This window comes from Ranitomeya imitator, chromosome 4 (assembly GCF_032444005.1).
Source record: "Ranitomeya imitator isolate aRanImi1 chromosome 4, aRanImi1.pri, whole genome shotgun sequence".
Lineage (NCBI taxonomy): Eukaryota > Metazoa > Chordata > Amphibia > Anura > Dendrobatidae > Ranitomeya > Ranitomeya imitator.
Genome location: NC_091285.1, coordinates 608,354,747 through 608,376,391, shown reverse-complemented (window position 1 = coordinate 608,376,391; position 21,645 = coordinate 608,354,747). Strand labels below are relative to the sequence as shown.

The 21,645-nt window shown below is 44.7% G+C and overlaps 1 protein-coding gene across 1 annotated transcript in view; it reads left to right on the top strand.

The window, feature by feature from the left end:
* The window catches only part of ANTXR1 (ANTXR cell adhesion molecule 1), a 320,379-nt gene that overhangs the window by 137,744 nt on the left and 160,990 nt on the right, over positions 1 to 21,645 (top strand). The window contains exons 2-4 of the mRNA XM_069766572.1: positions 10,527 to 10,598; positions 15,164 to 15,235; positions 19,017 to 19,098. Of these exons, the coding sequence (XP_069622673.1) occupies positions 10,527 to 10,598; positions 15,164 to 15,235; positions 19,017 to 19,098 (226 nt within the window). The remainder of the gene's footprint in view (positions 1 to 10,526; positions 10,599 to 15,163; positions 15,236 to 19,016; positions 19,099 to 21,645) is intronic.

The following is a 21,645-nucleotide window of genomic DNA, read 5'->3' as shown; positions in this document are numbered from 1 at the left end:
GGATAGTTTTTATGTAATATCTATGGTCATCTCTACATTGCTCAAAAGTATTAAGTAACTAAACTCATCCATCTGTCCCAAAATGTGGAGTTTGAGTCAACACAATGATGCAGACCCAAATAATCCAGTTCTGCTGCCAAAATGATTGTTGCATAGCATAAAATATAATGATGTCATGTTCTGAATATTCTTAATTCTATGAAGGAGCAGGGAATAAACTCTGTCCAAACAATTAGTAGAAGAATGGTGGGAGGAGAATAAACTTGAATGGAAGTATTGATTCTAAGCGAAGTGATTACTAAGCTCCTTAGGATTTATATATAAGGGTATGTTCCCATGGTCAGTAAACGCTGCGGGTTGGACGCTGCATACATCTGCAGTGTCCAACCTGCAGCGGCCAGATGTCATAACATAGTGGATGGGATTTCAAGAAATCCCATCTCCACTATGCGTGCACATATGCCTCCTTCTTCCCTGGACATGGTGATTCCGCACGGTTCAATGAACACATGCGGAATCACCTGCACTCAAAAGCAGGCAACACTTTGGACGGAGCGGACAAGTGCTGCATCCAAAGCGTTGCCAGTTACTGACCATGGGGACATAGCTTAACACCGGCATCCTTGCATGCTTACCCTTCCTCCCTCGGCAATGACGCTGTCATTTTCACTGCCACAGCCACTTGGCGGTATCTCCTGGGAATGCGCTTAGAGCAAGGGACAACATGCATACTCTGGAAATGTCCCCAGCCTATAGCTGTAAGGAGAAGCCTGAGCAACTGAAGTATCTAGTGTGTCTCTAAGCTACTAGTCTGTTGTTAGTTTCCTGTTCCTGTACCTGTCCAGTGATCCTGAGCCCGTCCTTCCTGAACCAGCCATTCTGTCCAAACCTGAACCAATTTTGTCTGAACCGGCATCAGTATCCATACCTCCAGTGATCATGATCCTGTCCTGCCTGAGACTCCGAGTCCATACCTGCATCCCTGACCTCTGGGGCAGTTGCTGCAGTATATGGGACCGTCCTGGAGTGGTACCTAACAGCTATTTGCAGCACCAGCCTAACCTCATCATCAGACGCTCTAGTGAAGAACCATGTAGTCGCTTACGTACTCCCCTCCAGGGTAAGCGCAGCCTGTGGCACAGTGGGTCCATGCTCACCAGCATGACAGTTTACTTAGGCCATGGACCCTGCTGACACCAATACCCCTGCACTCTCAGGGTTGGTTTGTGTTTGGGAGATGACCCTCCACCGAAATTAGCAGGGTCAAATCCTGTCCTACTTACGGTGGGTAAACTCCTGATTTGATGCTCTGATGCTGGCTGCTTCAGATGCACCAGTCCAAGTTGCAGCAGTCTCTGCAGTTAATACCAGTCTGCAACTCAGGCACCTGGAGCTGGCCCTCATCTGTCAACTCCACCATGTTTCGACAAAGATCACAAGCAGTGTCGTGGATTTATTAATCAGTGCATGCTGCGCAATGAACTGCTGGGCCACCAGTTTCCTGTGATCGGGCTAGAGTGGCATTTTTTATGTCCCATCATGAAGTCGAGATGCTGGGGAGCAAAACAAATGCAAAATAGGGTCTTCACTGGTAATGAAAATATGATCAATATAAGGGAGTATTACGCTCACCTGATGGAGTTGCACATTTGCAACATATTAAACCCATAAGACAGCTGCTGCTGGACACAGGTCAAAATACCAAAGAAAATTGTTGATCCAGGTAAGATATGTCTGTACCTGCTGATGAAGATTCCAGTATACAGAGAAGTTCCACCACAAGGAGATGGTCTTCTCCCCACAAGAATCCAGCTCATCACTGTTCTTTGCCCGCTTTGACTTCCTCCTTCATTTTCCGCACGAGAAGATTTTGCACTTTCTAGGTCCTTCCTACCCACTGACCAAGAGGAGGAGCCTCAACTTATTATCGAGTCTTCCAAGATGGTTACTGTGGCTCCGGTAAACTTGTCTCAGATTCCTCCAGGGAAGGCTTTAGGTTTGGAATCGCATAGGGGGCAAGTTCTGCTGTAGGGGCACTTTTAAAAGTTGGCTGGTCAATTAGAGCAGTGAAAGACTTCTCAACTTATCTCGAGTCATTATTGGTGGCCGACCGTGCAAAAGAATATTGTGGATTTAGTTTCAGCCTGTTCTTCCTGTGCTCATATCAAGACTCCCAGGCAACTTTCTTCTATGCATCTTTTACCACTTCCAGTGCCTACAGTTTCCTGGCAGCATATCACTATGGACTTGATTATGGATCTCCCTGTGTCCTCTGGATGCTCCGTCATTTGTGTAGTGAACCGTTTCTGGAAGATAGCTCACTTTATCCCATTGCCTGGTCTTTCGTCTGCTCCAGTACTCTCTGAGAAGTTTATTAAGCACATGTTCTGCCTTCACGGGTTTCGACTTCATATTTTTTCGACAGTGGCATTCAGTTCACATCCATGTGTTCTCTTCTGCATACCATCCTCAATTCAGCGGTCAGGTGGAGAGGGTAAACCAGATTCTGTCTAATTTTCTGCAGCATTTCTCAAATATGCACCATGGTGACTGGGTCAAACTTTTGCCCTGGGCAGAGACCTCCTATAATAATTATGCAAGCATGGTCTCCGCAAAGTGACCATTCTTCATTGTCTATGGTCAACAGCCTGGTATTCCTCTTATGGTTTCAACCACTTCTGGCATCCCTGCAGCTGATGTTTTCACTTCAGATTTCTCCAAGATCTGGGAGGACAGCAAAGACACTCTTGAGAAGTCGTCCCAACAGATGGAAAGGCATGCTAACTAAAGATGCATGGATCCACCATGTTTTCATCCAGGGAATAAGGTGCGGCTCTTCTAGAGATACATATGGAGTGCCCAACAGGGCCGTGGGGTACTCGGTACCCGGTCCGATCTTAAAGGGGATGTTACGGTGGCTGTGACCCAGTCTGTGGCCCTGGGCGTCCAATTAAAGGGAAGGTCTTTTAAGGGTATTTGATAAAGTCTGTTGTTCATGATGCCACCTGTCGGTGTAGGACCGATGCTGCTTAAAGGGGTCCTCTGGGGTGATGTTGTTGCAGCAAGATGGTAATGCTTCCCACAGGTGTAGCGGGGTCCCCAGGGCTTCCCAGGTGTAAGGCACCAATGGTGTGGTGGATGGTATGACAAATAATGAGGACACAGGTTTGCAGTCTTTACCTGGTTTACTGTAGCTTCATGCAACCGCATTTCAGGCACCAGACAACAGGGACAGGCAGGGTCCAGTCGGCTTAGAAGCGATTCCAGAGTCTCCTTCACCAGGTGGCGATCAAAGCCTTCCTCCAAGTGCAGTAGTGATGTGGTCCCTTACTGCCTAAGGCTTCACATAAGGTCCTCACAGTTTCTCTCTGTCCCGCATAAAGGATAGGGCAAAACCCGTATGACAGGTGAACTGGGCCTTTTTACAGGGTCTCTTGGATGACCCGGGCCCTTTAATTATCACTGTGTCTCCTGGGTATAAATGAGGACAGGTGATCTGCAATCCAGCTGCCCTGCCGATTTCAGCTATGCCACTTTAGAGTTCAGCACGGCCTCGGTCTTCTGGCTACCGGAATCTGCACTAGCCAGGGAGGTAGCCTCTTCTCAGTTCTGCTCCCTGGTGTTTCTCTCCTTTGCTTTCTCCCTCCTATTCTCCTTCTACAAGCTGTCTGTACTTTCTGTTCCCTTGCTCCAGGAGCTGTGGTTCCTCGGACCACACGGCTGCTTCAGACTTTCCGACCCTCTAGGTCCATCTGCCCTCTTTCACTGTCTCTCTCGGACTTCCTACTAACTTTCCCTCCAGCCAGAATATAAGGAAGTTCCCCTTTATTTCGGTTCAGAGCTCCCCCTTCTGGCCTAGAGTGTGAATGTGTTGCATGTGAGATTTACCTGGTGAAAATTATCCTTCATAGCTTCCAAGCGTGACACCACTCTCTCCAAAGGGAAAGTAATGCCACTGTGACGACCAGGACCCTGGGGCGCCACACATACGTCTCAAGGTTTCATATTACAAGTTGGGTACTCACTTTATCGGTCCCTTCGAGGTCATCAAGCAAATCAACGCCGCCTCCTACAAGTTGAAGCTTCCTGCCTCATTACGAGTGCCTAACTCACTCCACGTATCTCTCCTCATGTCAGTTATCTTGAGCCACTTCTGCAAGGATCCTGGTTGCACACGTTCACTCGTTTGCGCTGAGGATGTCTTTGAAGTGAAGAGAAATTTTGCAATGATGATGAAGGTGAGGGATAAAACTTTTTTCCTGGTGGATTAAGTCGCAGAGAGAGATTGCGGGAGTTCATGGCTTCCATGTCCCAATACTAACGCACATCATGCAGATCTCCCAGCAACACGCTTAGGGCACACGCACTCCCCACTTCTTAAAGGGGCAGCGAGCATACTCCTGAAATGTCCCCAGCCTATAGCTGGGAGGTACTAGGTATTTAAGGTATTTAGGGTGAAGTATGCATTTGGGGCTGGTAGGATCCTGCTGCAATTAAAACCGAGCACTCCACCCACCAGCCCGTGAAAGTTTTATTTGCAGCAGGATCCTAACTAATACCTCCCAGCTATAGGCTGGGGACGTAAATGCAGGCTTTATCCTAGGAGAGAATTTATATTACAGAGGTTCCCAGCAATCAGAGATGGCCATGTTGTTGGTTGCTTTCGTTGCTGAGCGTGCATGAATTGGCCAAATGATGTGCTAAGCATCTCAGTTTTTTCTTATCTAGAGCAGTAATGCAATTCAAATTTCATATATTTCATGTTTACATGCTACAGAGTGCAACTTTATTTGTTTGTCATGTATAGAGATGGCGACTCTTAGTATGCACCTGTACACGCCAGTTTTCTGTTTGGAAGTAACCATCAGTCTTTTGTTAATAATATTAGATGGCATTTTGCCAGTCACTAGATGCAATAAGAAATAGCATACCTGCGAATCCAGTTATCTCATATTGATCTTGTCCTGGTTCACATTTCAATGCACTATATGTCACCTTGGACGACTCTGAAATGCATGCATCCTATGGAGAAAACACCCACATTGAGAAAAAAGAGGCAAAAGATTGCTTTCAGTCAGAGAATTGTTTAGAATTTTGTGTTCCCTACGCAATATCCTAGCAATCCTCTCAATTGTGTCTTTTTTTTGGCACGACAGTCTCTGGTTTTAACCCAAGTACTTTTGTTACCCTTTGCTCTTAAAGGGAGTCTGTCAGCAGAAAATGACTGTTCAAACCAAGCACATGAGCGCAGTGCACCCTTAGCATGGCCAAACTTTTCAGTACATCTCCTCACCTACTTATTTTATCTGCCTCTGTCACCCTCTTCATTGATTGACAGCTTTATCTTTACAAGAACCAGATAAGGGCAGAGATAAATGAAAAATAGCTGCATTGAACTGATGGCCAATTAAAGGGTGTGCCAAGCTCCTGCACTTTAGTTTGAACAGTCACTTTGTACTGACCGGCCCCCTAAAATGTCCCTCATTTTTTTTTACATGGGAAATACATTTTCATGAATAGATTTACCATTTCTCTTCCCAAAAAATTGCATAATTTATAGCAAAGTAGATCTCAGATATATATATATACCTTTTCATACTTGTAGATAAGCTTGAAAAAAATACATTTTTCACACCTCTTTGACCATCTAAAGATTTTGGAATTATGCCCCACAGGTCTAGTAAAGGTAAAGTGATGTGTCATGCATGTAGCTACCAGTAAATTTAGTGTGTTTAGGATTGTTTTCCACATGTCAGGAGACATTTTTTCTTTGCTAGCCTCAGCAAGAAGGATGAGCTGTACACAATCAGCGTGTGAAGTGGTTTCGCTAAAGACGATAATAGGCCAAGACAGTGAACTCTACAGAAAGGCATTTGGAGTGGAACGGAGGGGACTGATGTGTAAGCAGAAAAAGTCTTCGCCGATCCCAAAGTGGATTTTAGTTCTGTTACTGGAAGCGGCGAAATAAAGCTTTTTTTATATGCAAATTGCCTCTTCTGAGAAAAAGAGGACTTAAACTCTATGGTGGTAGCGATCCTACAAGTCGCAATCAACCCTTTAACGAGTCGTGCAATATGACTTACGGTAGGTTTTTTTTTTGTAAGAGACATCTCAGGAGTCTTTCTGGGAAAGAAGAGCCATCAATGTAACGTTTTAGCTGTATGATCACACACGGCCACCAAGAAGATTTCCCAACACTTCCGACTGGCACAGATCATAATGGGAGGCGAGACTAGAGACAACCTTATTACTGGAAATCTGGAGAGAGATGAAAAGTAGATAAAGAAATGTCCATCAAATATCCCATAGTATTAAAGTACAAAAAGAAATTTTATTAAATATAACCAAGGTGTACAAGGACATGGAGGGAAGGATAGGATATGCACATACGAGCATTCGGGCGCACATAATACAACAATATACGTCCATGTATGGTTTACAGCTTTAGTTAATGTCACAGTACTAACAACTTTCCCATATAGCCGAGCAATAACTATAGCAGACATCACTCAAATGGACATACATAGTAATTATACAAGTGTTTACCTGGTGAAAGAGGTGGCCTGGGAAATGCAGGTAGTGCGCCCTCCTCAACGCACGTTTCGGCCAGGAAGCCTTTGTCAATATTCCTAAAATGCAGCATTGCAAAAAGGCTCTAAAATTCAAAAGAAAAGAAAAAGATTCCGCACCTCCCCACCAAAAAAGGTCTCTTATTTGTTGTCTTTGTTTTCAGCTTTATTATATCTGTTTCTTGGAAAACTGGCTGGCAGCCCATATGGATGCCATTACAACTACCATAGAACTCGTAAGGGAATATTTATGGCTGTTGTACGAATTTCCATGACTGTCCTATTCATCGGAATTCGGCCTGCAAAGATCCTTGTGTTTGCTGCAGGAACAGCCTATTTTTCACTTTCTGACAATGTCTGCCATGTCTGCTCTGTATGAATATACCATTATCCATATTGTCATATGCAGTGTTACAGGAATAGGACAGATATGACTGTATAATGAGGCACAGTAGCCAAATGGGATTCTAAGAAAGCTCCATGGGAGTTAATGTGATTATGACCCTACAGCAAGGCTGATGAAAGAGAATACATCCAGGTTATTTTAAAAGAGAGTCAATTCTTACAGACGGAACATCAGCAATTTTTTAAAAATGTTAGGGGTGATTTTCCCAGAGGTATAATATGAAGTCAACATGTCAAATCTGTAATAAGATCCCCAACCTTCCATAATACCATGATACGGATCTTTAGTGAGAATCTGTAGCTAGGTTTATACTTCCAATTTGAAAGCACCATAAAATAGGTACAAAAACACTTATTCCAGTGGTGGGTAACTTTCTGTGTTTTTGCTGTAGTTTTGGTAAGATCACTGTTTTATCTGCTTTTTCTCTGATAGACCTCTCGATAAAAAGCACTAACAAACCCCATGCAAAATACTGATTGACTGCTTTCTGTCTTCACTGTGTATAGGCAGAAAGCTGACAATCAGTGTTTGGGAAGGAATGAATATCCAGGAGTAGCTGATGATTAAACACGCCTTCACCACTGATTGTCAGCTTTCTGCCTATGCATAGTGTACACAGAATGCTGCCAATCATTGGAGTGGGTGGGGTTATACAGAGCTCAGCACTCAGAGCACTGCTAGATCTGCAGCAGAGAAAACAGTGATTTTATGAAAACTACAGCAAGCAGCCCAGTGAGTGATACAATCCTGGAATAAAGGTCACTGTCCCTACATCATGCTGCTCTCAGATGGGATAGTAAAAATCTGGTGACATATTCCCTTTAAGTTTTATGGATAATATGTACCTCCTACTCTCCTCCACACTTATTCGTTCCTCACACAACCACCTCCAAGATTTCTCCCGAATATCCCCCATCCTGTGGAACTCCATGACTCAAAATGTCCGATTATCCACCACCCTAGGATCCTTCAGACGGAAGCTAAAAACCCATCTCTTGAGGAAAGCCTACAGCCTTCAATAACCATTCTGCCGCCTCACCACCACCCGAGATGCCGCCTCACCAACCACCCGAGCTGCCATGTCACCAACCGCCAGAGCTGCCGCATCACCACCACCCGAGCTGCCGCATCACCACCGCCAGAGCTGCCGCATCACCACCACTAGAGCTGCCGCATCACCACCACCAGAGCTGCTGCATCACCACCACCAGAGCTGCCGCATCACCACCACCAGAGCTGCCGCATCACCACCACCAGAGCTGCCGCATCACCACCACCAGAGCTGTCGCATCACCACCACCAGAGCTGTCGCATCACCACCACCCGAGCTGCCGCATCACCACCACCAGAGCTGCCGCATCATCACCACCAGAGCTGCCCCCTCACCACCATCAGAGCTGCCGCTCCCCCGACCTTCGATCTCCTCTCCATTATCTCATAGAATGTAAGTCCACAAGGACAGGGTCCTCTCCCCTCTGTACCAGTCTGTCATTGTAAATTTGTTTACTGTAAATGTTATCTATAACCCTGTACGTAACCCCTTTCTCATGTACAGCACCATGGAATTAATGGTGCTATATAAATAAATAATAATAATAATAATAATAAATAATAAGAGCCCTCTTTGTTAAGGAAGAATCCAGCATATGTTCTCTTACATCTCTGGTCTCACCAGCAAGCTTCACAGTCAGGCAGGCAGAAAACGAAGGCAGGGTACATTGCAAAAGGTTTCAAAAGAAGGACTTCTTTAAAGTTATAAAGGAAAATAACTGTGCTTTCTCTGAAGCCAGATTACTTCTCCATACAATTATTTGACATTGGCAGCCTCAGACTCTCCAGCTGTTGTGGGACAAGTCTCAGAGGGACATCGCCATCAGTCATGGGGTTTCATTCTTTTTAAAATGTGCAGTTTCAACCTTAATGAATTCAAACAATATTAATATTGTTCTGCATGAACTTCATGGCAGTGCCTTCATCGAACTGGCACTATGGCAATATGATTAATTTCTGGCCATGTTTAGGAATTCCATTTTCCTGCCACCTGGAGAACTTGGCTTCATAATGCGTCCTTAGAAAGTAACACGAGGACCCTACCAGGAACACAGAGTATTTGTACAGTATCACCACGACTGCTATCGCTTTACTTATGGAAGGAATAGGAATTTACTGTCTCCTATTCTTTCCTCGCATGTTTTGGCAGCGATACTTGTAAGATCTGCTCAGTCAGCAGCCTCGGCTCAAAATATTTATGGTAACTCATTAAATCCACATGATGTATTTCTGCTATAAAGTTGGCCAGCATGTCTGGAATAAACAATGAACTGTAGGGGCTATGGAGGCCTGGGATTCATTGTCCTTCTGACATTTTGTGTCCTTAAAGGTCCTAGTATCTGAGGTCACAACTTGATTGAACTTTCCAGGACAACTAAAGTTAGAGAATGTTTTCCAGTTTATCGAATTGTGATATCCTACCTATGACTTGATCAAGTAGCCAATTTTTAGTATTACTTAACTTTTCATCATCGTTGTAATAATCCCATAGAGGCATGTTGACAATGTGAAGATACAGTACTTGTAAAACAGTCATAGAATTAAGATTTGTGTGAGTCTAACCATAGCTAATCCCAAGAAAGCACCATGCTTGAATGGCATAATGGTAGTTTGTGCTCTAATATCCCACGACTAAGACCTTACCCATTATACTCATGAGCTTCTGCTGATGTCACCTTTTCATGGAGAAGTAGCCATGCATTCTCAGAAATGAATTGGATGGATAAAAAAAGTCAACAACTGGTGGAATCAGTAGTCTTCATAGCATAAGATGAGCAGGTACCACCAAGCCTCTATTCTGGACTGTCATGTTATAGACATTGGGGGGGTTCTCTGATATACCATTTTTATAGCACCAGACCTTTGCCTTTGAGAAAAAACCTATGATGAAGTTTTTTGCATTACTAACATAGTCATTCACCAAGATAGTAGTGAGAGGGGCCACATGTAAAGATGTGCAGAGCTGACCTATGGAGAACATGGGAAATGGAGCATTTTATTGGCTTTATGTTCATTAGTTGGCTTGTTGGAAGTCTTGTTAGTTTACGGATTACTGTGCTATTCATTTAGTAGATAAAATATCAAAGTAATATCAAGCCATTGATGGAGACAAGTTGTTTCTAAGACACCATTAAGTTATCGTCAAGGTGTCTTGGAAACAATTTGTCTTTGGATTTGGGTGGGAAGTTGTCTCAAGGAAGCATGGAACCTGTAGAGTGGTGCAAAGGGAATTACCATTACGGACATATCAAGTCATTGGTAATATACCTGCATTAGTTGGCCTGTTCATCGAGTTTGCCAAAGTATATAACATGGTGAAAATATCATTATTATTCAGTAATGGTTATGTAATGCGATCATTATCTGGGCTGTGATCAGAAATACTATCTAGATTTCAGCGACTGTTTGAGTCTATGTTGATACCTATATCTGGATTTATTAGTGGACCTTATATTCTATATGTAATAATAATTCTATAAAAACCTTGTGTTGTTCCCTAGGTCTGGAAGTGTTCTCCACCACTGGAATGAAATCTATGACTTTGTGGAACATTTGACAGAGAAGTTTATCAGGTAGTAGAGCGTTATGTTTTTATTATTATTATTATTTATTTATTTATATAGCACCATTGATTCCATGGTGCTGTACATGAGAAGGGGTTACATACAAGTTACAAATATCACATACAGTAAACAAACTAACAATGACGGACTGATACAGAGGGGCGAGGACCCTGCCCTTGCGGACTTACATTCTACAGGATTATGGGGAAGGAGACAGTAGGTTGAGGGTTGCAGGAGCTCCGATGTTGGTGAGGCGGTAGCTCCGGTGTTGGTGAGGCGGTAGCTCCGGTGTTGGTGAGGCGGTAGCTTCGATAGTGATGAGGCAGCAGCGGTGTCAGTGCAGGCTGTAGGCTTTCCTGAAGAGATGAGTTTTCAGGTTCCGTCTGAAGGATCCGACTGTGGTTGCTAGTCGGATGTGTTGGGGCAGAGAGTTCCAGAGGATGGGGGATATTCGGGAGAAGTCTTGGAGGCGATTGGATGAGGAGCGAATAAGTGTGGAGGAGAGAAGGAGGTCTTGGGAGGACCGGAGGTCACGTGAGGGAAGATATCGAGAGATTAGTTCAGAGATATATGGAGGAGACAGGTTGTGGATGGCTTTGTAGGTCAGTATTAGCAATTTGAACTGGATACGCTGAGGGAATGGGAGCCAGTGAAGAGATTTGCAGAGGGGGGAAGCGGAGGAGTAGCGAGGAGAGAGATGGATTAGTCGGGCAGCAGAGTTAAGGATGGACTGGAGAGGTGCAAGGGTGTTAGCAGGGAGGCCACAGAAAAGGATGTTGCAGTAGTCAAGGCGGGAAATGATGAGGGCGTGCACAAGCATTTTAGTAGATTGGGGGTTGAGGAAAGGACGGATCCTGGAGATATTTTTGAGCTGGAGGCGACAGGAGGTGGAAAGAGCTTGGATGTGCGGTTTGAAGGACAGGGCAGAGTCGAAGGTTACTCCGAGGCAGCGGACTTCGGGTACAGGGGAAAGCATGATGTCATTGACTGCGATAGATAGGTCAAGTAAGGAAGATTTGTGGGATGGAGGAAAGATGATGAGTTCAGATTTGTCCACATTGAGTTTGAGGAAGCGAGAGGAGAAGAAGGAGGATATGGCTGATAGGTACTCTGGGATTCTGGACAGCAGAGAGGTGACGTCAGGGCCAGAGAGGTAGATCTGAGTGTCGTCAACATAGAGGTGGTACTGGAATCCATGGGACTTTATGAGTTGTCCCAAGCCAAGTGTATAGATTGAGAAGAGTAGGGGTCCTAGAACAGAGCCTTGGGGGACTCCAACAGAGAGAGGGTGGGATGAGGAGGTAGTATGGGAGTGGGAGACGCTGAATGTGCGGTTGGAAAGGTACGAGGCGATCCAGGATAGGGCGAGGTCTTTGATGCCAAAGGAGGAGAGCATCTGCAGTAGGAGGCAGTGGTCAACTGTGTCGAAAGCAGAGGACAGGTCTAGAAGGAGGAGTACAGAGTATTGTCCAGTAGCTTTGGCGGTAAGTAGGTCGTTAGTGATTTTGGTCAGGGCAGTCTCAGTTGAGTGATGGGGGTGGAAACCAGATTGTAGATTGTCATACAACAAGTTATGAGAGGTGGGAGGAGAGTTCAGCATGGACGTGCTGCTCCAGGAGTTTGGAAGCAAATGGGAGCAGCGATATTGGGCGATAGCTGGACATAGCAGTTGGATCGAGGGTTGGCTTTTTAAGGATAGGTGTGATTGTGGCATGTTTGAACGCAGAGGGGAAGGTGCCAGAAGATAGTGATAGGTTGAAGAGGTGGGTTAGGGATGGGATAAGTGTGGTGATGAGGTTGGGGAGGAGGTGGGATGGGATGGGGTCGAGCGCACAGGTGGTGAGGTGGGATTTGGAGAGGAGACAATTAAGTCCCCCTTCAGTGATGTTGGATAGGGAGGTTATGGGGTTTGGGCATTGGTCTGGTATACAAAGGGGTTGTGGTGGTTGAACAATAAAGTCTTGCCTTGTCTGGTCGATCTTATTTTTAAAGTGTGTGGCAAAGTCCTCAGCAGAGATGAGGGAGGTTGGAGGGGGCAGTGGGGGGCGGAGGAGGGAGTTAAATGTTTTGAATAACTGTTTGGGGTTGTGGGATAGGGAAGATATGAGGGTTGTGAAGTAGGCCTGTTTAGCAGAGGTGAGTGTAGATTTAAAAGCGAGTGTTGCTTGTTTGAATACAGTGAAGTCGTCTTGCGAGTGTGTTCTCTTCCAACGCCGCTCTGCAACCCTGGACACTTGCCTTAGCTTTTTGGTGGTGTTATTATGCCAAGGTTGTCTATTGATACGTCGCGCTCTGCCATGGATGAGAGGGGCAACCGTGTCAATAGCTGATGCGAGAGTGGCATTGTAGAAAGCAGCAGCACTGTCTGTGTCGTGGAGTGAGGATATGGATGCCAGTGGTAGGATGGAGTCAGAGAGTGTGTGGGTGTCTAGGTGTGCAAGGTTTCTGCGTGGGTGCGCATGTTGCTGGATATGGATGATTGGTGAGGAGGACAGGGATGAGAAGGTGAGCAGATGGTGGTCGGACAGAGGGAGAGGGGAGGTGGTGAAGTTAGATAGAGAGCAGAGACGGGTGAATACCAGGTCTAGTGTATGCCCATCCGTGTGGGTGGCTGCGGAGGACCACTGAGTAAGTCCAAAGGATGAGGTAAGGGACAGAAGTTTGGAGGCTGTTGACTGAAGGGTATCAATGGGGATGTTTAAGTCACCCATGATGATGGTGGGAGTGTCAGCAGAGAGAAAGTGAAGAAGCCAGGTGGAGAATTGGTCGATAAAGGCAGTGGCCGGGCCCGGAGGTCGGTATATGACGGCCACTTGGAGGTTGGAGGGAGAGTAGATGCGGACAGAATGGACTTCAAAAGAGGGGAGGATAAGGGAGGGAAGAGGTGGGATTGGGTTAAAGGTGCAGTTTGAAGAAAGGAGAAGACCCACTCCTCCACCATGTTTGTTGCCGGGTCGAGGGGTGTGGGTGAAGTGGAGGCCTCCGTAACACAGCGCAGCAGGGGAGGCGGTGTCAGAGGGTGTTAGCCATGTTTCTGTGAGGCCGAGGAAGGCAAGATTGCGGGAGAGAAAAAGGTCGTGAATCTCATGAAGCTTATTGCAGATTGAGTGGGCATTCCAGAGTGCTCCAGAGAGAGGGAGCAGGGGGGTGGGCGTCAGGGGCACGGGTTTTATGTTGGAAAGATTGCGGAAGTTCATGTTGGATAGGGAGTGATAGGAGGGAGTAGTAATGGGAGGTATGAGATGTGGGGGTCCAGGGATGGGAGATATGTCTCCAGCAGTGAGGAGAAGGAGAGAGAGAGAGCAGGTGGGAGAAAGAGTGGCCGACTTGTTTTATGCGTTTGTTGGACAGATTTGAGGTTGAGGAGCAGGTCAGCAGAGGAGGACAGGTGGGGAGGTAAGAGGGAAGGGGAGATGATTATTAGGTTAGGGAGTGCTGGGATTTGTGATAGCGAAGGAGAGAGAGGACTAGTGGAGCAAACAATGTAGGGGCACAGGTAAACATGGCAAAGAAGTAAGATGGGTTAATAGAAAGCTAGATTCAAGTAATAAGAAGTGCTTACTCGGAAGACACACCCAGAAGAAACAGAACATAGAGTGGGGTCCTGACTCCTGCCGTGATGCTTACTGCCGTTGAAATAACTGCGGCGTCTGTATGCTTTGCTGCAGAGATGCGCGTGCCTGACCCCACACGCGTGCCTGACCCCACACGCGTGCACCCCTTAAGATGCTACTAAATTTATAGGACTGACTAAAGGATCAGGTGAGAGGGATTGTGGGTCCTTATTTGGGATAAATTAGCAATTGGCCAACACCCCGGGGGAGGTTACAAGATCAAAGGCACTAGACCTGGCTGAAAACATTTGCTCTAACACCTTGAACACAATAATGTCTCCTGTGACACCAGCATGGATGGACAGCAGTAAGTAATACAATGCAACAAATGCATTTAGCATACAGTCAACAGGCACATTAAAAGGAAAGGTGCAGGATTAGAGGCGGCAGATAACAGCGAGTAGCAGAGATGTTCGTACCATTAAAGGGAAAGGTGCAGGATTAGAAGCGGCATGTTACCACCAATATCACGTTTAGTGTTAAGTCATAAAAAAGGAGTAAAGGCAAATGTCATTAAGATCAGCCAAAATCGATCAGTGTAAATTATACTTGCAATTACATACAATAATGTACTTACATACACAATCAGTTCTTGCTGAGGCATCAGATGTCATGCAGAAGTGTTGCAGTGGTACTTGGGATGCCGATGACGTGCACTTCCATACAGTGTCCTTGTACATGGTTCTGCCCAAATCTCTGAAGGATAGAAGGTTGTCATCAGTAGCCTGGTTGATGGACTCCCTCTGATGGGGTGATATCTATCAGCTTCAGCCTTTTTTCTAGTCCTGTGCAGTTCAATTGCCAAAAGAACTAAATGAATATAAGGAGTTGCTTTAAGTCTTCCATGTGCTGTCACTGCACCAGGTATCCTAATGGTTGGGGAATTAGACTGAAACTTGTACATTTAATCATAAGAGATATGTCATATAGCAATTTCCTGTGTTTTGTCCTCCCTTATAGCCCACAGCTCCGAATGTCTATCATTGTGTTTTCCACAGCAGGAGAAACTTTAATGCGACTGACAGATGACAGGTAAGTGCTGACAGACTGCTAATATACAAAAGAAATACTAATGATATAAAAAAGAAATTGTGACAGTTCTGTAAGCACTACTCATTATATTAGTATTGTCACTTCTAGCAGTTATTATGGTTTCACAATATTTTTTACAGAGTCATTGTCACAGTTACATCTGATGCATGGGCATCATATATCAGATGCCGGCCTCATGATTTCAGCCATGTGTATTTGACTTTGAAGCACCGCTACATTTCAGTGAAAAACATACTTTATGCCGGGGACCGAGATGCACAGGAGACTAGTGGGACAGGTAGTTCCCTGTTGGCTTCTCCCTGCTTGCTGCCCTGAAGTGACAAGTCTCTCACTATACACACATGAAGGGAGAGAACTGTCACTGTAAGAGAGTGGTAGGGAGAAGCAGCTGGGGACCCGCCTGTCCGATTAGCCTCCCGTGCGGCTTGGTTCTTGGCGGCTTTCAAAGTATGCGGCAACCAGAGACCAACCGCGCTGGACTCTGTTCACTTTTTTTCTCTATAGAATGTGCACTGGCAGTGGACTGTCTTGCCAGCTCGTCACTTGTGATCAAAGCCAGCGAGCGAGCGCACTGTCACTGTGCATATTGCACAGTGACAAAATCCTACTGAAAATAAGCCTGAATTGACAACCGATGCATGCTCAATAGAGCAGAGAGTGCCCCAGTCCATGAAACGAAGCTCACTGATGATGCTACTTTTCAGTGAGGGTGCAGAGGCTGAGGCTGTGGCAATGACCGTGTGGAGCTCCGTGTGCTCGTCCGCATATCAGGCAAGTGCAGGTGAAACCTGCTATTTACATCCACTAGTCTGGTCTGTAAATCAGCCCAAAGTAGTGAATGTTGTGATTTTTTTTCCACGCAGACCATTGGTCCATGTGGGAAATTATCCATGTGTACCTGCACTAAATCCAAAGCAAAATCTACATCTGTAATGCAAAAAGCGAAATCTCCAAAAATGCATACATAATGAATAAATAAATAAACCGCCAAATCTGTTTTCTACATATGGATTCATTCTATGGCAATTTTGACACTTGGCTGTATTTTGCATCCTTCAAAACCACAAGTTTAACAAATTAAGGTACAAAACTGACTTGTAGGTCTGATGTGCTTTGGACTTACTGATTGAATATGGTAATGAAAATACTGCTCAATGTATCCTGAAAGGATGTAATGAATTTTGCTAAAAAAATTTCCCAAAACACAGTTAGGCTAGGTTCACATTGCGTTAGTGCAGTCCGTTCAACGCATACGTTAAACGGACTGTGCTGACGCAAGTGCCCGACTTTTACAGCGCTAGCGCAGATGGAGCTTCTGATAGCTCCATCTGCGCTAGCAGTGACGGACCCGGAAACGCTGCAGCCCGCGTCTTGGGTCCATCACTTAAATGACGGCACATCGCTAGCGCATGCCAATTGTGGGCGTGCGCTGGCGATGTGTCCAACATTGCAGTCTATGGTGGTGTTAGCGGACTACGTTACACCGCGTTATGCCGCGGTGTGACGTAGTCTGTTAAATGTACCGCTTTAATGCAATGTGAACCCAGCCTTAAGGTGATGAAATAACAAAATCCCTTATTCACCTATCAAATCTCCCACTGCTCCAGCATTGCTGCTCCCATTGAACTATGCAGAATGTCCTGCATGATGTGGTCCCCATGGTCACATGACTGCAGCAGTAATGGTAGCATGCAATGGTCAGTGATTGGTTGCAGCAGTTAGTCAGCATGTCATTACCACAGGAAAGTACAAAAAGATAGGCAGGTCTAGTTATCCAAATATTACATTCTAGGTACATAATGCTGCAAAACAATGGAATATATATAAAAGTTTGGTCACACCTTCTCATTTAAAGATTTTTCTGTATTTTCATGACTATGAAAATTGTAAATTCACACTAAAGGCATCAAAACTATGAATTAACACATGTGGAATTATATACTTAACAAAAAAAGTGTGAAACAACTGAAATTATGTCTTATATTCTAGGTTCTTCAAAGTAGCCACCTTTTGCTTTGATGACTGCTTTGCATACTCTTGGCATTCTCTTGATGAGCTTCAAGAGGTAGTCACCGGAAATGGTTTTCACTTCACAGGTGTGCCCTGTCAGGTTTAATAAGTGGGATTTATTGCCTTATAAATTGGGTTGGGACCATCGGTTGTGTTGTGCAGAAGTCTGGTGGATACACAGCTGATAGTCCTACTGAATAGACTGTTAGAATTTGTATTATGGCAAGAAAAAAGCAGCGAATTAAAGAAAAGTGAGTGGTCATCATTACTTTAAGAAATGAAGGTCAGTCAGTCCGAAAAATTGGGAAATTTGCAGTTGCAAAAACCACCAAGCGCTACAAAGAAACTGGCTCACATGAGGACCACCCCAGGAAAGGAAGACCAAGAGTCACCTCTGCTTCTGAGGATAAGGTTATCTGAGTCACCAGCCTCAGAAATCGCAGGTTAACAGCAGCTCAGATTAGAGACCAGGTCAATGCCACACAGAGTTCAAGCAGCAGACACATCTCTACAACTGTTAAGAGGAGACTTTGTGCAGCAGGCCTTCATGGTAAAATAGCTGCTAGGAAACCACCGCTAAGGACAGGCAACAAGCAGAAGAGACTTGTTTGGGCTAAAGAACACAAGGAATGGACATTAGACCAGTGGAAATCTGTGCTTTGGCCTGATGAGTCCAAATTTGAGATTTTTGGTTCCAACCACCGTGTCTTTGTGAGACGCAGAAAAGGTGAGCGGATGGACTCTACATGCCTGGTTTCCACCATGAAGCATGGAGGAGGAGGTGTGATGGTGTGGGGGTGCTTTGCTGGTGACACTGTTGGGGATTTATTCAAAATAGAAGACATACTGAACCAGCATGGCTACTATAGCATCTTGCAGCGGCATGCTATTCCATCCGGTTTGCGTTTAGTTGGACCATCATTTATTTTTCAACAGGACAATGACCCCAAACACACCACCAGGCTGTGTAAGGGCTATTTGACCAAGAAGGAGAGTGATGGGGTGCTACACCAGATGACTTGGCCTCCACAGTCACCAGACCTGAACTCAATCGAGATGGTTTGGGGTGAGCTGGACCGCAGAGTGAAGGCAAAAGGGCCAACAAGTGCTAAGCATCTCTGGGAACTCCTTCAAGATTGTTGGAAGACCATTCCCGGTGACTACCTCTAGAATCTAGAAGCTCATCAAGAGAATGCCAAGAGTGTGCAAAGCAGTTATCAAAGCAAAAGGTGGCTATTTGAATAACCTAGAATATAAGACATAATTTCAGCTGTTTCACACTTTTTTGTTAAGTATATAATTCCACATGTGTTAATTCACAGTTTTGATGCCTTCAGTGTCAATTTACAATTTCCATAGTCATGAAAATACAGAGAAATTTTTAAACGAGAAGGTGTGTGCAAACTATTGGTCTGTACTGTATCTATCTATCTATCTATCTATCTATCTATCTATCTATCTATATATATAGTTATATATATATATATATATATATATATATATATACAGTCACTTTTCTGACCCAAACATAGCAGCCATTGCTGGAGACATGTCTTCTTCATTTGCAGTATAAAGCTGGTTTCATAGTCTATAACAGTGACTTCTTCAGAACTGCAGAAGGTCCAAATATTGTCATCAATGAATGATAAAATTAGGCTGCATTATCATTATAGCATCTGAACCCAGTCTGAGCACGACAACTAGAATATTTCCCCACCACATTGTTTTTTTTCCTCACTTTTTGTAACAGAGAACAAATCAAGTTGGGACTGGAGGAGCTAAAGAACGTTCGTCCTGGTGGAGACACTTATATGCATGATGGAATTGAGAGGGTAAGCAAAAAAACTGTATCATTACCTGAAATTTTTTTAAGAATAACGTTCCTGGGTTCACTCTCATACCCAACTGTATAAGAAAAATCCTTTTATTCTTCCCATTGTAACCACTCCTGTACACATACAGATAAGTTACACCAAATACAGAATTTATATGAGGGCATTAGATCTAAAAGAGCAGGACATTTTAGAGTATGTTTACAAAACTTGTAAATGTCACAGATTAAAAAACCCATTATATATGTCCAAAACCATCACCGAAAAAAGATTCACCATCACCAGGTCACATTAGCAATGTACTACAGGATGGCGCAGACCACCATGATAATGGCGGGTGCAGCAAAGGTGCAAAATAGTGAAGAAACAACCACTCACACACCGACCACCATGGACGTTGTGACTGCCTTATATTATAAAGGGTAAACGATAAAAGTGCAATAAGTTTTATCCAAAATACAGCGTTAGGCAGAAGGTGGCTCCAATGTATAAATAGAAGATCCTTGCAGTACAAAGAGGAATGAATTTATTGAACTTCAAACTCAAACATTTTACATTTGTTCAATCAATGAGTTCATTAAGGCACATGCAACACATAATTGGATTCATCAACATCAGTTACTTCACTTGCTGATTGTTTCCATCATAGAGAAAATTTTGCAACATTGCAAAGTCTATCTTTATGCATTTCTGTAATCCAAGCACAGTCTTCAGGAGAGAATAGCTACATTGAAGCTCATCAAATAAGATAAGAATTTCCTTGACAGAGCAGAAGAATCTCTTCATAATGTTGCAAGAGAAGAACTTTTCAGTGTTCCAGCAGAATGTAATGTCAGATAGAAATAACTATTCTGAATGTTTGAAGAGAAGCACCTTTCAATGTACCTGCAGAAGAAGAGAAATGGAAGAATGTGACCCAAAGAAGCAGGAGGATGAGGAGGCAGTCGGCACCCATACAGCTGAAGAACTGCTACCACTGGGCTTTCACGCAGGACAACTATGAAGATGTACATTAAAAAAGTGATTTGCCCACGAAGAACACTCCACTATGAAATCAAAATCATCTTGAATGGAGAAAAAGAAGCACTTTGGCAAAGAAGAAAAGAAGTGTGGTGGTCCTAGAGGATTCCTTACAGAGAGAAATAGAAGCCGTTATCGGCCGACCGGACATTATCTTGGATCGCCCCCATGGGGCCATGGGGTACTCGATACTGGGTCCAGCGGTTCACAGGGGGATGTCACGGTGGCTGACCCGGTCCGTGGCCCTGGGACGTTCGTGTAAAAGGGGGAACTCTAGCGCACCCCGGCCTCCATGGGTTGCCACCGTGCCTCCTGGGTGTAGGGCGAACAGGTAACTTTCAATTAGCTGTCCTGCCGGTCTCTGGAGCAAATCATAAAGGTCCTTACTCCCTCTGTGTTCCGGCTACCGGGATTCTGCGCCTCAGAAGGAGGCAGCTGGTGCAGGGCTGGTCCCCTTCTGGTATCCTCTCCTTTGCTACGACTTCCTTCACGCTCGCTGCAATACAATTCTGCCTTCTGAATGTCTCTTTCTGGGAGATGCAGCTCTGAGGGCATGCACAGCTCCTTTGGACCCTCTGTCCACCTCAGACCCTGGTCTGGAACGTTCTAACTCTCCCTACAGACTACCAGTTATATATATGGGGAGTGACCTAATAAATAGGAACAAAAGCTCCCCCTGGTGGTCTGGAGTGTGAAATGTGTTGCATGTTTGTGATACCTGGATGCAGTTATCCTTCTTTGCCTCCAAACGTAGCATCACTCTCCCCGAGAGGAAAGTAATACCACTGCGACGACCAGGACCCTGGGGCGCCGCAATCTCACAAGAAGTGTTCTATCTTCCAGGTGTCTAAATCAAAGATGTGTCTGATAGGGTATCAAAACTCCTCAGCACTACTGACGACCACCCATGGCCGCTAATACACGTAGGAACAAATGACACAGCAAAAAAGGACCTGTAAACTATATGCAGATTCTTTGGCCAGAAAGGGAAGGAACTGGAGCGCATGACATCTTCTCATCCATCCTCCCAGTGGATGGTTATGGAAGATTGAACAGGATTCTACAAGTGAACAACTGGCTATGTCGATGGTGCCTCAGCAACGTTTTGAGTTTCTTTACCATGGAGGAAATTACTTACATGACGGACTCTTTGCTAGAGATGGCTTGCATCTTACGAAAATAAGAAAACACATATTTGGTACACAACTTGCTACACTCATCAGAAGAGCTTTAAACTAGAGCAATATGGGATGGGAAATATATGGCCAGGAAATAAATACGCAGCTAATGCATTTTTTTGAGAACCCTATTATTATTATAAGTGGAAATAAAGAACAAAAACAGCAAACTCTGAATGAAAATAGAGGAGCAAGAGAAACCAACTACAAACTAAAACGTGTCTATACAAATGCACAGAGCATGGGAAGCAAGCAAGGAGAATTGGAGGTGCTAACACAGGAAGATAGATATGATGTCATAGGCAAATGATAGAAATGTCCAAGAAGGATGAGAGATTTTGCTAAATGA